This window comes from Stegostoma tigrinum, chromosome 9 (genome assembly GCF_030684315.1).
Source record: "Stegostoma tigrinum isolate sSteTig4 chromosome 9, sSteTig4.hap1, whole genome shotgun sequence".
Classification (NCBI taxonomy): Eukaryota; Metazoa; Chordata; class Chondrichthyes; order Orectolobiformes; family Stegostomatidae; genus Stegostoma; species Stegostoma tigrinum.
In genome coordinates, this window is record NC_081362.1 from 1,606,906 (window position 1) to 1,625,355 (window position 18,450).

General features: G+C 41.4%; 1 protein-coding gene across 7 annotated transcripts in view; it reads right to left on the bottom strand.

Annotated features, from left to right (window-relative positions):
* Positions 1-18,391, bottom strand: part of wdpcp (WD repeat containing planar cell polarity effector) — a 152,240-nt gene extending 133,849 nt beyond the window's left edge. For 4 of the 7 annotated variants that reach the window (XR_009446117.1, XM_059648300.1, XM_048535520.2 and 1 more), the window contains exon 1: positions 2,606-2,690. Coding sequence is in view for 4 of the 7 variants with exons in the window: in XM_059648300.1 (XP_059504283.1) it covers positions 2,606-2,687 (82 nt within the window). In the remaining 3 variants the exon portion in view is untranslated. Of the gene's footprint in view, positions 1-2,605; positions 2,691-18,140 lie in introns of those variants that run through there. The other 3 variants (XM_059648302.1, XM_059648303.1, XM_059648304.1) reach the window with 2 other exon arrangements.
* Positions 18,392-18,450: the final 59 nt, after the last annotated feature.

The following is an 18,450-nucleotide window of genomic DNA, read 5'->3' on the forward strand; positions in this document are numbered from 1 at the left end:
AAGTTACCCCTCAGGTCTGTTTGAAATCATTCCTCTCTCACCTTAAATCTATGTCTTCCACCTGAGGAAGATGACCTCGGCATCTGCTCATGCCCCTCATGATTTTATAAACCTCTGTAACGTCACCCCTTAACAGCAAAAACAATTATTTTTCCCATTAATATCCTTTAGTCTTTCTCAATCCCAGTGAAATCTTATTCCTGTATTAACTGTTGAAATTTCTTACTCAAACAACTCTTCCCATTTCTTCTTCCTGGACTGTTGAAGCAAGTCAAGACTATTTCCTCCAGCTCTGAAAGTTGGAAGATTTCTATAAACTAAACTCTCACTGTCTGGAGATTTCTACAATCTGCATTTTTGCTGATGATTTACTGTTTTTCTGAACTGTGATGCTGGACTCTGACCCAAAGAGCTTTCTGTCTTAAAACTCTTCTTTGTAAATATTCGGCAATTAACTTCCAAAGCATCTGATCTAAGCATTTAACTAAAATCACACAATTTCTTGAAAATCATGGGCAGAATCTTGTAGGAGTCCAAGTGACAATGGGCTATGATGAGATTTGTGGTAGAATAAGACAAGTCATCTGACAAGGTTTATCTCAATATTGGGGGCATCTCACTCCAGCTTGAGTACTATTGATAAGTGAGTTTCGCACTCAGGAGCATGGAGTTGCTTTTAAGGGGGATTATTGCTTGTCAAATACCCTTAATGGCCAAACTCACCGCATTAACATTCAGCTTCCTATGCTTCTAAATGTGCCAAACAAGCTAGGCACTGAGAAAACTAGTCATGAAAATCACAGTGCGTACCTGGTGACTTCAGCTCCTTGCTTGGTCCAAAAGGACTTCTGTGTTGTTTATGTCCAAACAGCATCCCCAGACATGATCCATGCACACCAATGGTATGCACTGTTCACCCACAGATACTGCCATTTGCTAATTCCTTATGCCCATCATGGCAATCTGATACACCTGCACAGCACTCTGGAAGCACAGACTTACACTGACAACTAGTACTTAAAGATTGCAGCAGCAGCACACTACATGCAGGAACAGTCACCTAATTGACAGATTCGATCAGCTTGCGTCACAGGTCTGCTCATTTGATCTCTTAGTATCTACCGGCATGCTCATACTATTTATGCCTTTCTTGGCTGTGCCAATTAGCACAGTGACATAAAACCAGGTAGTGTGCATGGGTCAGCAGTCCTCATTCACAGGCATGTATACCTGCTATATGGCAGTTGTGCTGCCAGTCTCACACTTGCTCCATGTGCCAGCTGTTTGTGCAGCAAACCGCACATGCAACAAGCAAGCAGCCTTGTCTCAAACTGTATGACAACACCTGGCATAGTCATCTTATTGCCAGTGTTTCGGGGAGATAAGTGGGCAGGTGCAGACTCATGAAGATGGGTTGGATGGGGACCTGGGGAAATATGAAATCTATGGGAAGGGCTACCAGGAAGGGGATTTGGATGTTTGGGAGCTCTCCCAAACAGAGAAGAGGCTGAAACTGCTGGCAAATGAGAGCTCACTATCACTTTCCATTATGATAGAAATCAAAAGTGTGCAATGGGGAGGAAAACAGTTGCGACCACACTCGACGTGGGTGGAGTAAATGACTCGACATGGGAGGGGAGGGACTCCAAGATGAACCAATGTGAGGCCCTTTACATGCAAACTACATTACACACTGACCCATGCATTGTGTAGTACACAGGTCTGTGGGGTCCTTCATCCCTGGCTATTATAATACATTGGCCCCATGCTTGTTGTGCACCTCCCTGTTCTAGATATCACTGATCAACTCATTCTAGTCAATACTTTGGGAGCAGAGCCCAGGGAAAGAATAGAGATGTTGTGCAACGAGGGGCTATTAGATGAGCAGGACTCATCACCCTGTAAGTGCCTTATTCCTCCTACTTCCACATGCAGCAGCAGGGTCTGAACATAGACATTGATAGTAATACATCGTATGAGGCCACGAAGTTATGCTTCATGCTGCAACAATTACATTCAAGGCTACACAGAGAGACAAACAACCAATGCAAGGTCAAAGCAGTGCCATTTGTAGAAAGGTGTCAAATTATGTACATAGCATTATCACCTGTGCCACCAAAGTGCTGCAATTTCTGGGCAATGAGGGTCACTGCACCCCACTGCTCCTGCTCCTCCCTGTGGATATAGACAAAGTCCCTGACTGCTGACAGTCAAGTCCTCTCCTGCCTAGGGTTGGACAGGTGCCTGAATACTGGCAGTCCTCCGAATACCAGTGGCCTGGGATAATTTTTCCTTGGTCAGCTGTGAAGCTGTCACTGTGAGGTGCTCACCACATTATAGCTCCACACCAAAGCGCACACACAGGAGACACCCATACCGATGCCCCCTATGAGACTCCGTACTCTCATACTCAAGAGGTCAAGACAATTGTTTCTGGGGGAGTTGGGTATTTTGTGACAGAGATGGAGGAGATGCTGGTAGTAACTGCAAGTATAAAGGGAGAGAAGGCCAATGGTTAGAAATGGTGTGCAATGAATGAATGATTGCTTGAGATAGATGGAGGAGTTAATATGAGAATTACTATGGAATGAAGAAAGGTACTTACTCGGCGACCCCGCAGGAGTGATTCCAGTCTTTTCCAGCGAGGGCCAAGATTCTTTCCTCATAGCGGGTAAGAAGCCTAACATCTGGTACCCCTCCACCTGCACTGGAGGCTTTTTGCTCTGTTTTTTCTTGTAATAAGAGAAGAGACAAATTGAGTGAGATAGCAGTGGGTGGAATGGCTGTTAGTGCTGGTACAAGTGGGTGAAAGCTGGTGTGGTGTCCTAAGGTGATAAGGAGGTAGTGTAGCGGCCTTGAATGGCGTGCAAAATTCGACAGAGGTGGGTAGGTTGGGGGGATGCAAGCAGGTGAATGAGGGAAGATGTTGCAGGCAATAATAGTGAGAGTGACAGGGCCTGAGCACGAGGTGGGTGCAAGCAGAGAGAGGAGTGTGGATCCTGACTATTTGCCATTGACCTTCTTACAACACCACTGGCCATGCTTAGGCATCATTGAGACTGTACCGATCCAAGTTGTGGCCTTATACCAGTATCTGGTAATGTGGTCTCCTCTGCTGGTTCTACAAGAAGGAGACCCGTCTCCTTTGCACCACCCTCCAGGTTCCTGTCAGGGAATTGCAATGCCATCATTTCCTTCTCCAACAAAATATCCTTGAATTAGCAAGGCAGCTTTGGAATTCCAATGCTCATACAGATGCACAAAAGGAACAAGGACTGCTGGTCTGTCAGTTGATATCTGTTCAGTGACGAGTTATTCTGAAAAAGGCGCATGGTGAAAGGAGGGTAGAATCGGCGTGATGGACATCATAGAAGTGAGTGAAGTGGTTAATGAAAGGTGTTCAATAGGATCATAGAATCCCTAGGGTGTGGAAATAGGCCATTTGGCCCAACAAATCCATGCTGCCCCTCTGAAGATCAACCCACCTGGACACATTCCCCTATCCCTGCATTTCTCATCTGATTCCAGCCTTGGGCAACTGTCTGTGCGGAGTTTGCACGTTCTCCACATGTCTGCGTGGGTTTCCTCCCTGTACTCCGGTTTCCTCCCACAGTCCAAAGATGTGCAGGCTAGGTGGATCGGCCATGCCAAATTGCCCGTAATGGCCTGTTTCCACACTGAAGGGAATCTAATCTAACCTGAAAAAAAACCCCACCTAACCCAAACATCCTTGAGCACTATGGGCAATTTAGCATGGCCAACACCTATCCTGCACATTTTTGGACTGTGGGAAGAAACCCACATGCAGACATGAGAAGAATGTGCAAACTCTACACAGACAGTCCACCAAGGCTGGAATCGAACCCGGGTTCCTGGCGCTTTGAGGCAGCAGTGCTGACCACTGAGCCACTGTGCTAGAAGAACCTTTCCCAAAACGAACTCAATTTATTGAATGGTAATCATTACTAGCTTTCAATACCAGAATTTATTCATTGAACTCAAAATCTACCAGATGTTGTAGAAGTGGGGTTCGAACACATGCCCTGGGAGCATTAGCCGGGGCCTCTAGGTTACCAGCCCAATAATATTACCACTGTGCCACCACCTCACACTATATGCCAAGATATGGTGAGAAATCTCACTTGGTGTCACAGTAGGACACCCTCCAAAAAATTCAGTACAACTTGCACTTAGCCTAAAAAACGTAAAATGCAGGCCTGTGTCTTTAGTTCATCACTCCAAATGGCTTTGACCTGAAACACAAGTCAGTCACTCACAGACCTGAAACCAAAATCTACTTTACCTCTACTTTTAAAAAACAAATTCCAAAATGGTAACATATTGTAAACCTTAACCACAATACAATTACACACTGAAGATATCACTATGGGTACAAAAACTAACAGGGAAAGATACACTAGATGTTTAAAACAGAGATGGTTTAGTACTTATTGCCAAAACCTAACCTGCCCCCTTGGCCTGTCTGTCCTCTCCAGACTGACCTATCCCCTCCCTATCTCCCCATCTATACTCACCTCTACAGGCTCCATCCCCACCCCTTTAACTTGTCTGACTCCTCTCCACCTATCTTCTCCTCTATCCACCTTTGATCCGCCTCCCCCGACTCTCTATTTATTTCAGAACCCTCTCCCCATCCCCCTTTTCTGATGAAGGGTCTAGGCCTGAAATGTCAGCTTTTGTGCTCCTAAAATGCTGCTTGGCCTGCTGTGTTCGTGTAGCTCCACACTTTGTTATGTCGGATTCTCCAGCATCTGCAGTTCCCATTATCTCTCAGATCTACGATTTATTTGGTAACTGAAACAACCTAATGTTGAGAGTTAGTTCAAAGTGCAACATATTTGCATGAAGTTTAAAAATTGTCAAAACTTTGTTTTCTAGATCATGATCAAAACAAAGTTTCATTATTTATCAAAATTAAACTTCAGTAATTACCCAAAAGAAGCAAAATTGCCGTTATTAATTCATATGCAAGTCATAAATAACTATATCCTCAAAAAGGAGTAATCAAGGGCAGGTCATGTCTCACAAACCTCATTGACTTTTTTGAGAAGATGACCAAACACGTGGATGAGGGTAGGGCAGTTGACGTGGTGTACGTGGACTTCAATAAAGCCTTTGATAAGGTTCAACATGGTAGGCTATCGGAGAAAATACGGAGGCATAGGATTGAGGGAGATTTAGCAGTTTGGATTAGAAACTGGTTTTCTGTAAGAAGGCAACGAGTGGTGGTTGACGGAAAATATTCAGCCTGGAGTCCGGTTACTAGTGGTGTGCCTCAAAGATCTGTGTTGGAACCACTAACATTTTTATAAATGACTTGGATGCAGGCATAGGTGGATGTGTTAGTAAGTTTGCAGGTGACACTAAAGTCAATGGAGTGGTGGACAGTGTGGAAGAATGTTGCAGGTTGCAGGGAGACTTGGATAAACTGCAGAATTGGGCTGAAAGGTGGCAAATGGAGTTCAATGTGGATAAATGTGAGGTGATTCATTTTGGGAAGAATAATAGAAAGGCAGAATACCGGGTCAATGGAAAGATTCTTGGTGTCCATGTACATAGATCCCTGAAAGTTGCCACCCAAGTTGATAGTGCTGTTAAGAAGGCATAAGGTGCGTTAGGTTTTACTGGTAGAGGGATTGAGTTCCAGAGCTGTGACGTCATGCTGCAACTGTACAAAATGCTAGTGCGGCCTCATTTGTAATACTGCGTGCATTTCTGGTCGCACCATTACAGGAAGTATGTGGAAACATTGGAAAAGGTGCAGAGGAGATTTACCAGGATGTTGCCTGGCTTGGAGCAAAGGCCTAATGAAGAAAGGCTGAGGGACTTGGGTCTGTTCTCATTGGAGAGAAGAAGGCTGAGGGGATTTTACAGAGACATACAAGATGATCAGAGGATTAGATAGGGTGGACAGTGAGAGTCTTTTTCCGAGTATGATGACGTCAGCTTGTATGAGGGGGCATAGCTACAAATTGAGGGGTGATAGATTTAAGACAGATGTCAGAGGCAGGTTCTTTACTCAGACAGCGGTAAGGGCGTGGAACAACCTGCCTGCCAATGTGGTTAACTCAGCCACATTAGGGGCATTTAAACAGTCCTTGGATAAGCATATGGACGATGATGGGATAGTGTTGGGGCTTAGATTAGGTCACAGGTCGGCGCAAAAGAGGGTCAAAGGGCCTGTTCTGCACTATATTGTTCGATGTTCTATGTTCTAAAATATACCACTCATGGTGTTTCATTAATGAACAAAGTAGCTTTCGATGCATCAGATCTACTTTGATACATAATTGCTTTATTCCGAAGGCATTTTGTCAGCTTTTCACCGATGATATTAGAGTAAACTCAGATTGTCATTATCAGTATTAAGTGTTCTCTGAGATGTCTGAGCTGTCATGCAACCCCTACCCTGCTTTTTCCACACAATTAATTATAGGTTTGATTAAGTTCTTGCCAAATTACTGCAGCAATTTAAAATTCCAGTGATTTGGTGTTTCATATCCAGCACGTGACCTGATTTTGCAAACTTTGCGCTTTAAACTAACTCCATAGAATATGAGGTCCTGGATCTTATATTCCCAAAATATTATCCTTCAGTTAACGGTGGTGCCAAGGCTAAGACCTGGAAGTTAATGCACACAGTGGACTCAAAATCAGATGCAAGCCAAGCAAATTTCCAGATGTCTGCACTAACACCCTTTGATGGCTGTAACACTTTTATTTTGAAATCATGTGCAACTCTAAGCAATCACTGCCATGCAGGTTCAAAATAGCATGGCCCAGAGCAAATGTTACTTTGGGCAAAGCCTATCGCTAGAATCCTGCAGGTGTACACTAGACCAGTTGAGGCAGCTAATTCATATTGTCAGAAACGTGAGCCAGCTGGGGGTAACAAGCCACAGTAATCAGGTCACAGTTGGACAGGAAGTGGGGAGGGAGAGAAGAGGGTGTCAGGATAGAGCAAGAATTGGATGATTTGCCCTGTTTGGAGGAGAAAAACAATGCCATCACAACTGTGATGGTCAGGAGAGTGGGGACATAGTTATTTGAACCATGAAAAATAACTGAAAGCACACAATGAACAACTTCAGTGGGCATGTTGGAAACTGTATTAGACAAGTGCATACTTTAGCTCTACTTATTTATATATACACACTACAATAATAATAGATGTGAGGAAGTAAAGACTTCCCATATTTTTGCATAGCATTTATAGTATACATTAAGTAAAATTAACTTGGAGACTAAATAGGATTTTCTACCTTTGAATGAATGCGTTTTTCATAGAGTGGCAGGAGCACAGAAGTTGAATAAAGACACGTTTTGTCACAGCTTTTCATCATCAGGACAATTCCCAAGAAATACCAGCTGGAAAAAGAGGGCAACATTTATGCTGCCTGAGACAAGATTGCTGATTGGTCAGCAAGATAGTATGTAAATATCAAGTTTCCTCCTTTAAATTGGAAGTCTTGCACAGCGTTCTGATAAGAACATGATGAAAAGCTCGAATTAAACATGTCTTTTCTTCAGCACATAAAATCATGAAAGGCACAGAGAAGCCGACAGCTTTTCCCCATGGTAGGGGAATCTGAAACTAAAGGGCGTAGGTTTAAGGTGAGATGGGAGAGATGCTCAAGGGTCCAGAGAGGTAGTTTTTTCATACAGAGGGAGGTGTGGAACGGGTTGCCAGAAGTTGTGGTGGAAACGAGTACAATTTCATCATTTAAGACAGGGACATGATGGGATGGGTGTGGAGGGATATGGGCCAAACACAGGCAATTGGGACTAGTCTAAATTATGAAAACTGGGCAGCATGGGCAAGTTGGACCAAAGGACCTGTTTCTGTGTTGTAGATCTTTTTGACTTTGACTCGACAACAGGGAATATTACAAAGGACAAGTAATTTTCAGAAACAGTGCTGTGACATTGAGATCCTGTGTCCTGTCCTGAATTCACTATGTGGAATGGCAGGAGGGACTACCAAACTCCCAATGCAAGAGAAAGGATGTGAAACTTGAAGGTAACAAAGTGTAGAGCTGGATGAACACAGCAGGCCAAGCAGCATCTCAGGAGCACAAAAGCTGACGTTTTGGGGCTAGACCCTTCATCAGAGAGCTCTCTGATGAAGGGCCTAGGCCTGAAACGTCAGCTTTTGTGCTCCTGAGATGCTGCTTGGCCTGCTGTGTTCATCCAGCTCTACACTTTGTTATCTTGGATTCTCCAGCATCTGCAGTTCCCATTATCACTGAAACTTGAAGATAATTGTTTTCTGCCTTTCAGGACTGAACGAAACCTGACAACCAAATGGAACATCAAAACTCCCTGACGACTGGATATCAAATATCGACAACACATCAAATAACCATTAGCTGTTGTAAAGAATTGAGACTATTTATTGGCATGCTTAAAATCTGGACATTTGTGTTCAGTCACATATCAAATAATAAGCTGAAAAATGACAAAGCGCAAAGCTCAATGAAATGTCAGTGGATTTCACGATATGGAAATTTAAACAGCTGAGTTTCTAACCACTGAGGGACAGAAATGTCGATGTCAGCAACAGTCTCCTTATATGGCATGGCACATTGAGAAAATGCAAAGAATCTTCATCTACAGTTTAATCAGATTATGCGATTCATAATTTTGCCCACTTTGAGTAAACACTTTATTTTCTTTAGGGAAAAGCCAAGAACACTGAAATGAAAAAAAATAAACAAATGTTGCCTGTACAGTTTGTTTTGTGAGAACTCTCATGTCTATCTCACATGAAAACGAAAATCTACCTTTTATTATTGTAATATACAAACTATGTCTGAAATTACTAGCTTATAGTTTCATTTGAAAGAATAGATTAGTCACAAAATGGACAAACGGTTGCACAATACAATGTGGAACAGAATACTAGAATAAAATTAACAACTTAATTAAAAAATCCTTCTGAAAGGACTAACCATAACTGTTGCTCAATTGTAACAATATTTAGAGCTATCTATAACAAAACAAAGAACTGCGGATGCTGGTGAGCTGAAGTAAAAATCAGAAATTGCTGGCACAACTCAGCAGGTCTGACAGCATCGACAGACAGAAAGCAGAATTAACATTTCAAGTCTGGTGACTCTTCATCAGAACAGCTCTCTTTCCAACACCACTTGCACCCTCATAAAAGTAGTTTGTATCAGATGCCACAAAACAAGCTGCTGGCAGAATTCAATGACAAATGCTACAGATAGAATAATATAGATCAGCATTTTATTTTTCATTAATAAAAGTAACTTCCCATTAATCAGTTAAATCCTTACAGAGGAATCTCATTTCTGGAAGAGAAAATGATTATTACAACACTACTCTATTAATTGCATGGAATGATCCATTTGTAATCTTTGTTGTTTGCATACATCATGCAGTTTCACAGCATTTAGCATGCAACAGATGAACCAGTTCATTACAATAAAGTCTCAACACCTATACTTCAGGTACTTGACTAGCTATAGTCATGATAGGCACTATATAAATGCAATTCTATCTTTCATTAGGGATTTATCCATTTTCCATGAAGCCCTGTAATGATTGCATCAATAGAAGAGATTTAAGAAACCTTAGCACAGTTGCTACAAACCATCACCGTAGATTGTAACTTCTTTTATGTTACTCATTTTAAAATCCTATTTTTGTAGCACCTCATGGAGAGGGCAAGTGAGCAAGCAGGACCTGGACAACAGACAGGAACAATTATGATCAAGATGATCCAGTGTCTGATTTCCTCTGCCAAATTCTTCTTTTCCTTATCTCTGTCTAGCACTGCATCAGCCAGCCTGGCTGCGATAGAGAAGTAATATATGGGAAATTGCAGGAGCAGGGTCATGCCCAATATTCTATGTCACAGCACTCCAGTACACCAACATAGTGAACCATTTGTATGACTATTTCTCACGAGCACACTGCTGATTCAAAAAACTTTGTCAAGGGAATACTGAGGGCTTCATTTGGACACAATTTTTACCAAATTGCAATTTCCATGACCTGTCTAGCAGACTTCTTCATTGCTAATTTTAGCAAGGTGAGATTGCTGCCCTCCTGTGGCTGCTTCATCACTGACATGTCCAGCATTCTGAGGCATTTACAAAGAAATCCCAATGCTATAAAGACAGGAAATAGGTTCCAAAACAAAATACGTTTGAGCAAATGCACATGATCAATGCTTTAATATGTTACAGTATTATCTAAAATCTCAACTGATCATTAAATTCAATGTCAGACTGGAGTTATACAAAATCTATTGTTTAATTGAAGGAGGCAAGATTTAATGATAGTTGTAAAATTTTCAAAATTACATCCAAGTACGTCAGACTGTTAAGCTGGGTAATCAAGGATAAAAGTGGGAAATTGTGCACGATGAAGAGACAATTTTGGAGAGACAGAAGAACTTGCGTGTACAACTTCTACAAGAATGACATTTGATTAATTTCAACGTGAACCTTTCATTCTTTCCTGGATGTAAAAGGTAATTTAAACTTGTTTTGAATTAAGTATCTATAACCACAATACGCCAAGTAAGGGCAGGAAGGCTTAGAGGGGTTGTGAGTAAATCTTTCTTTCACCCAGTTGGTGTTGGGAATCTGCCACATCCTGCCTTTCTGAGTGGCAGAGGTAGAAATCCTCATAATATTTAAATAGTATTTCCATGTGCATTATGATGCCAAGGTTTACAAGGCTATGAATCAAGAACTGGAAACAGTTAGATGCTTGTCTTCGGCACAGACTAGAAGATCCTTTTTCTGTACTATAGGCCTCTATGACTCTGTAGTGATCAAAGCTGCACACAATACTCCAGGTTGTAGCCAAGTAATTTATCTCTGTTTAGCACTGCATCAGCCAGCCTGACTGTGATAGAGAAGTAATATATGGGAAATTGCAGGAGCAGGCTCATGCCCAATAGTCTCTGTTACAGCACTCCTGTACACCAACATACTGAATCATCTGTATAACCATTTCTGCAAATCGCAGCAAGGCTTCCCTATTCCTGTATTCAAATCCTATTGTTTTGAAGACCAAGACACCAACTGTCTTCTTCAATACTCCCTGCACCTGCATGCTTACTTACAGCGACCAGTATACAAGGACATCCTGGTCTCACTGGGAAAGGGAGAGGTGCAATCTGTTGTTATTCAAATAACAATCTGCTTTCCTGTTTTTGCTACCAAAGTGGATAAACTCACATTTACTGATATTATACAGCATTTGTCATGGTTTTGCCCACTCACTCCACTTGTTCAAATCACAGTGAAGGGTGTCTGCTTTCTCCTCACAGTTCATCCTCCCACCCAGCTGTGTCTTCTGCAAACTTGGGGATATTATATTTAGTTCCCTCATTAAAATCATTCATACAGCTTATAAATAGCTGAGCTCTAGGTACTCATCCCTGCAGTATCCACTAGTCACTAGCTTGACTCTAGGAAAAAGACCCGTTTATTTCTACTCTTCATTTCTTGGCTTCCAAACAATTCTCTAAACATGTCAGTACATGACCCCCATTCCCATGCACTTTAATTTTACATGCTAATCTCCTAGTGGGACCTTATCTAAAGTCTCCTGAAAGTCAAAGTAAACCACATCCACTCTCAATTCTACAAGTTACATCCTTAAAAACGCCAGTAGATTTGTCAAGCATGAAATACACGTCATAAATCCATGCGACTCTGAGATGATTTTGTCACTATTTCCCCAAGTGCTCGGCTGTCATACTTATTGCTACCATCACATTGTTGGTGACGACTGTTGTCAACACCTTGTCATGGAGAAGATGGAGGACGTTGACCTATTTCTCTGGGCAGCCAGCCTTTGACAGGATCTTCCACTTCCTGAGTTAAAAACCTTGGGCAGGTTGATGAAGGCCACATAGAGTGATTTGTATTACTCCTGGCATTTCTCTTTGGAGTTGCTAAACTGTGAAATCACATCCTTAACTCCACAGTTTTGTCAGAAGCCACACCAGCTTTTAGGAAGGATTGCCTCCAAATTTGGGAGAATGTATACAGTGAGAATTTGGGCAATGATCTTCTTAGTGATGGAGAGTAGGGAAATTCCTTAGTAATTTGCACAATCCACTTTTCAATAAAGGTGACAGATGGTGGTGGAGGCAGCATACCTGAGGTAGGCAAGGATTTCGTCTGTCGCAAATTATTAGGAACAGTTGAAGGAAATGTCAGGCAAGGTCTGTTCCTCCAAGGTTGAAAATCTCCACTGGAGTCCCATCTATTCCTGCAGGTTTTCCTATCGTCATGTATCTCATGGAGGCTTCAACTTTTGTCACAATAGGTGGCAGTTGAATATCATCTTTGATGGGGAGTTGGAGGATTTTTTCAAACATGACCTTCTCAACAACTGCATCATGGTTTAGGAGTTTGTTGAAGTGTTCTCTCCGTTGGGGATTGATGTTTTCTGTCTCTCAAAACAGTGCCATCCTTACTTTTCACCAGGTTGAGGCCAAAGCTGTTTGGTCCTTATAATGTCTTGGTGGTACTGAAGAAACCCTTGGTGTCATGCTTGTCAGCAAACATGCAACTCTTTAGATTTCTTAGTCCACCAGTGGTTCTTGATTTCCTTAGTTCTTCTTGGTGACTCTGTCGAGCCGTTTCAGGAGTTCTCTCTTTTATTCACCAGTGATGTAGTTTTGCCAAAAACAAAGAGTTTTCCTCTTTTGTCAATGAGGTCTTGGTTGATGTGATTATTCTCATCGAACCAATCTTAGTGTTTCCTGGTGTTGTAGCCAATGAACACCATTGGTTCTGCTATTAAATCTTTATAATAGACTGTAGCATTTTCTCTGTACTGATGTCAGTCTAATCGATTAATAATTCCATTTTCTCTCCCTCCTTTCTTAAAATAGTGGACTTACATTAGCTACCTTGAATACATGAAAACCATTCCATAGTCTATAGAATCTTGAATGATAGCCACGAACGCAACTACTATTGCAAGGACCATTTCCTTTAGTACTTTGATGTATGTGAAATTTTTGGCTTGTTTCCTGTTTGGGCAATAATGGAATTCCTACAGGTGATTCTCTTGATTGCTGGAAGATATTCTGTTCCCTTTATCACTGTTTAAACATCTGGCACCCATAACTCCATGCCTCTGTTAGGTGCCAGACCCAACTCAGTTGAGTGGCCTGCTGAACAACATTTCCAAAGTTTGAACATCATGTAATCTCAGGTGGATGTAAAATGAACCCACAGTCCATCAATGAAGCACAGGAGCTTTCTCTCCTGTGCATTGGCTAATATGGTCTTGTTCAATATAACCAAAGCAGATCATCTGATCATTTCCTGGCACTTGTACTGCATGAATGTTACTTGCCATTTGAAAGCAAAATCTAGATATCATCAGGACTCAGTCTTTGCAGTATCTGATGCCTTTAGCTGTTTTTTGATCATGTGGTGTGAGTAGAATTGGCTGAAGATTGGCATGTAATGCTAGGGATCTCATGAAGAGTCTCAAATGGATCATCTAAATGGCACATCTCACTGAAGGTGCTGAAATGTTACAACCTTGCTTTTTCCTCTAATGTCCTGGGCTCGCCCATCATTGCGGATAAGGATATTTGAACAGCCTCCACCTCCTGTTATTTTGTTTAATTGTCCACAACTAGTTATAGCCAAATGTGGCAGGATTGCAGTGCCAAGATTTGAACTGTTTCTTGCACTATCAGTCCTCTCTATTGTCTATTGCCTTTGCTGTTTAGCGTGTAAATATTTCAGTGCTCCAACTGACCAGATGACATTCGCTAATTTTTTTTTAATATATGCCTAGTGCTGCTCCTGGCATACCGTCCTCCATACTTCATTAAACAAGATTAATCCACCATCTTGATGGCAATGGTAGAATTAAGGTGGTGCCATGCCATGAAGGTAGATTATGGTTGAATGCATTTCTGCTGCTGATGGTCTCCAGTACCTATAGATGCTGAGTTTTGACTTTCTCAATCTGTTCCAAATCCATCCCAGTTAGCAGAGCGAAAGTGCCATTTGACAACATCTCCAATCCAGAGTACATTCTGTGCACTCACCAACCTCAGTGCTTGTTCCAAATCATATTAAAAATTGAAGAGTACTGACTTTTCAGTTTGGGGGAGGGGGGAGGGAGGAGTGCCGGTGATAAATCAGCAGGTTTCCTTATCTGTGGTCGACCAGATGACTTGAGACTTCATGCAGATTGGAGTCAACATTGATGGCTCTTTGGGAAACTCCCTCCAGAGTGTATGTCATTGTGTTGTCACCTCTGGTGCGTCTATCATGCTAATGAGTCTGATCATATCCAGGGATGGTGATGGTGGGTTTGGGACATTGTCTTGAAACTAATTATTCTAGTACTCAATCCATAATGGGGAGGTAGGATGTCTACAACTGTAAACTTGTGTCTAATCACTGTGCCACTAAGACAGATGGTAGGGTAGGAATATGACATAAATAACAATTCTATTTTATTATTACAGTTCCATACATTGATACCAGGTGAAAATTCTAACAAATTTTCCTGGTCAAAAGCAACAGGCACAGTCCTACTTCCGAAAGATTTTATAACTCCAGGAGATGAAAAACTACCTACAGCCATTTTGGACCATTAATGAAATTAACTCAATAATCAACCAATTAAAAAACACATGGTTAGACTGCATATTCTTTCAAGACAAAACAATAATGAAAGCATTTTCCTAATGTTTTAGTCAAAATACAGACTGTCAAAACTAAATGGCCAAACTGAAAATAGTTGAATGATCAAACAGAAAAAGTTCAGGCCTAGAACATCAAGCCCTACATCATCCTGCAGTTCATTGCTTATTTTCCATCTCTATGCCTTGTTACTATTCCCTTTTCTTTGCACTACACAATTTCCAAGGAGACTAGGTACACAATTTAAACTACCAAAATACTGCTCCATTGTTAATTATCAAGCAGGATTTTACCTACTGGTTTCCAGTTGTTATAATTCTCTTGCAATATTTCAATATACATCTATTCAACTCCACAATGTATCAAACGTGTTGATACAGTTCTAACAAAAAGTTTTCTACGTTAAATAATCTTTTCTCTTCTGAAGTTATGGAACTTGTGTATTTCCAGAAATTCTGTTTTATAAATATGCCAATTTGGTCTTTTAAGAAAGAAAACCTTTAAATCCTGTATTTTACTTGCCTAACAAGCACTAAGTGACATTAACAAAAGTTCAAGATAATAAAATGTGAGGCTGGATGAACACAGCAGGCCAAGCAGCATCTCAGGAGCACAACAAAAGTTCATTGGCTATGGTCTATGACTGTGAGTGATTAAATATTCTTAACACCTTCTGTATGCTAACCTTTGTAGCTTTGTAACTTTTGAAAGCATCTGTTTTGAAAACTAAGAAAATGGGAGAAGAAAATGTATAATAAATATCTGTAACTTGTTGATTTTATTACAGATTTTGCATCGCCATTAATAGTTTTTACACAAATAAAAACATGAGTAAAGTCAAATGGAGCAGAATTATTTTTGGACCTTTTTCCCCCATAGTCAAAAAATATTTCACAGTCCTTTATAAAACAGTCAAATTATCTTTAGCATCCATTAAAATACTTCTTCTAAACAATAGATCAGAGATGCTTTGTGGTTTACTTTAACCCTTTAAACATACACAAAGTCTTCAGAATTCATTCTAAAAAGATGCCTTACTATATACAAAAACATATGTGAAATCCATTTTTTCAGATCCAGTTTCAAAACAAGAAAACTAATTTATGAAATGATCAATTGCACATTAGACATTACTGTAAAATTGTGGCCATTTGGTACAATGAAATTACTTTCATAGCCACTTGCTCTGAACTTTCAAAATGCAGTCAGCCATTGAATGCATTGACTTCTGTATCTAAACATAGCACACTAGATACTCTTCCCAAATTAGTTAACACTGGAACTCCATAACTTATGCGGGCTGCACTTTTGCTGAGTCAGCAACTGATTGAGGCAGCAAGAGGACAGGATCATAGCTGACTTATATAGAGGTATAGAGTCATAAAGATATACAAGCATGGAAACAAACCCTTTGATCCAATTCATCCATGCTGAACAGATATGCCGTATAAATCTAGTCCCAAAAGTGCTTAAGGTTTTACACAAGAATTATAGCTCAGGTTGCAGAGGAGATGTAGACTTGTTCACCGAGCCAGTGTGTTTGGTTGCAGACATTTCATCACCCTGCTAAATAGCATCGTCAGTGCGCCACCAGTGAAGCATTGGTGTTCTATCCCATTTGTTATTTATATGCTTCGGTTTGCTGGGACGGTTGGCATCACTTGCAGGTCTGGTTTTCAGTGGTTTGTATATCGGGTACAGTTCAACTTGTTTGTTGATGGAGTTCTGGTTGGAATGCCAGCCCTCCAGAAATTCCCTGGCTTGTCTTTGTTTGGCTTATGCTATCATGGATGTGTTGTCCCAGATGAATTTGTGTCCTTCTTTGTCAATGTGTATTGAGATCAGTAAGAATCGGTCATGTCTCTTGGCGGCTCCTTGGTGTTTGTGTATCCTTATTGTCAGTTTGGCCTGTGTTATGTTTTTCCACAGTCCTTGCATGGTATTTTGTATATTATAGTAGTTTTATTGGTCGTGGGTTTGGAATCCTTTATGTTCATCAGTAGCAGCGGCAGGCCGTTTGTTGGTTTGTGGGTTACCCGGATACCTCGGGGTCTGAGTAGCCTTATGGTCATCTCTGTCATGTCTCTAGTGCATGGCTGGCTGTGTTGTGTCTGCTTGTGGCCTGTTGCAGAGAACTGCACTTTTTGGATATCCATTCCTTTTAAAAACTCCATACAAGTGCTCCCTGTTCTGCCTTGTGCAATTCCAGATTGTTGCAATGTATTGTGGCTGTTGTGGCCTATTTGAATAATGTCCTGCTGCAGCTCCATCTATGGGTGTTGGGGTGGTTGCTGGTGTAATTAAGTATTTGGTCCAAAATGTGTGATCTTTCTAGTCTGGATTTCCCTGCAGTTCTTGCATTCTATCATTATGTCTAGGACATAATAGTAGAATGCAAGAACAACATAATAAAAACACAAAAACTCTGAAATTACACAAAACTGCAAAACTCTTCACTGTGATTTAAAGAGTTAGGGTGAGGCTTAATTCATTAGCTGTTTTAACTAGAAATGTGAATTTGTAGTAAACTGCAAGTTGCGTGTTCTGTGCATCAATTCTAATAATACCCTAAAGTTATTGTTTTTCAACACCAGTGCTACTAGAGTTATCACCAGTTTCAAACAGTGCTTGCTGTATTAAGCATCAACACCCAGAAAAGGACTTTAAAAAGTGTAGCTGCCGCCAACTGAGGACTTCAATTTATTCCTTTAAAACATCAACACGCATATTTGGAAACAACATGGTCAGATTTCCAACAGCAGTTTTACTAGCCAGTTGAATCCCAGCATCAAGTTGGAAGGCTGTGTTGCTCGTGATTTCCAGAGCAACAACTTTTCTCTTGAAAAAACTGATTTTATTTGGTTTGGTTTATTATTATCACCACGTGTACCAAGATACAGCAAAAAGTACTGTCTGGCTTGCACGCAGAACAAGTCATACTTTACACAATTACATCAGGATAACAGAACAAGATGAATAATAGTGGTAGAAGACCATAACTGAATATCACGGACAGAACCTCAAGTTACAATTATGCACTCAACAACCTCCTGTACTAGGTAATGGATTCAACAGTTTCAGATCATGACCGATATGCTATTTTGGGGAAGGTGGGTTCCCCGGGTACCACGACAGGCAGTTGCTCAGGCGGTGGTTGAGGGAAGCAGCCCATTGCCATCTTCCCCACGGGTCGCAGCAACATGCCAGAGGCCCTGAGATCATTAACTGCTGCCTTGAGGGGTAGGGGTAGGGGCAGGGGGCGAAGAAAAGGTTAGGAAGTTCTGTTCACCCCCTGTCCCTCACCCGGCTACATATACCAGACCCGTGGCTGACAACTCTCTGCCTACAGGGACCTAGCCTACTACCATGTTTCAGGCACAGAGCAGAAGCACAGCCTCTATCAGCACACCTTCCTGACCAGTACCAGCCCGTTCTCCAGGAGAACTTTACCTCTCATATCGGCGCACCTCTCCGTCTCCTGGCAACCGCTCAGCTCACCCCTTCCGAAACAACCGGAAACACACCTTTCCCCAGACTGTCTATAATTCGTCCGCCTATTATATAAAGGATGAGCGCTTTGTGAAGATGGCTAGCCGTCCGCAAAGTACAAATGCACTATTACAATAAAGAGAAAATCTGATCTACATCAACATCAATTATTTTTACTCCTTGCTAGTAACAGAGACGCCCAATCCAGCATCTGCACTATTTGTACTCCATGACCGGATATGCACTTTACGGAAGGATGCTGAGAGTGAGA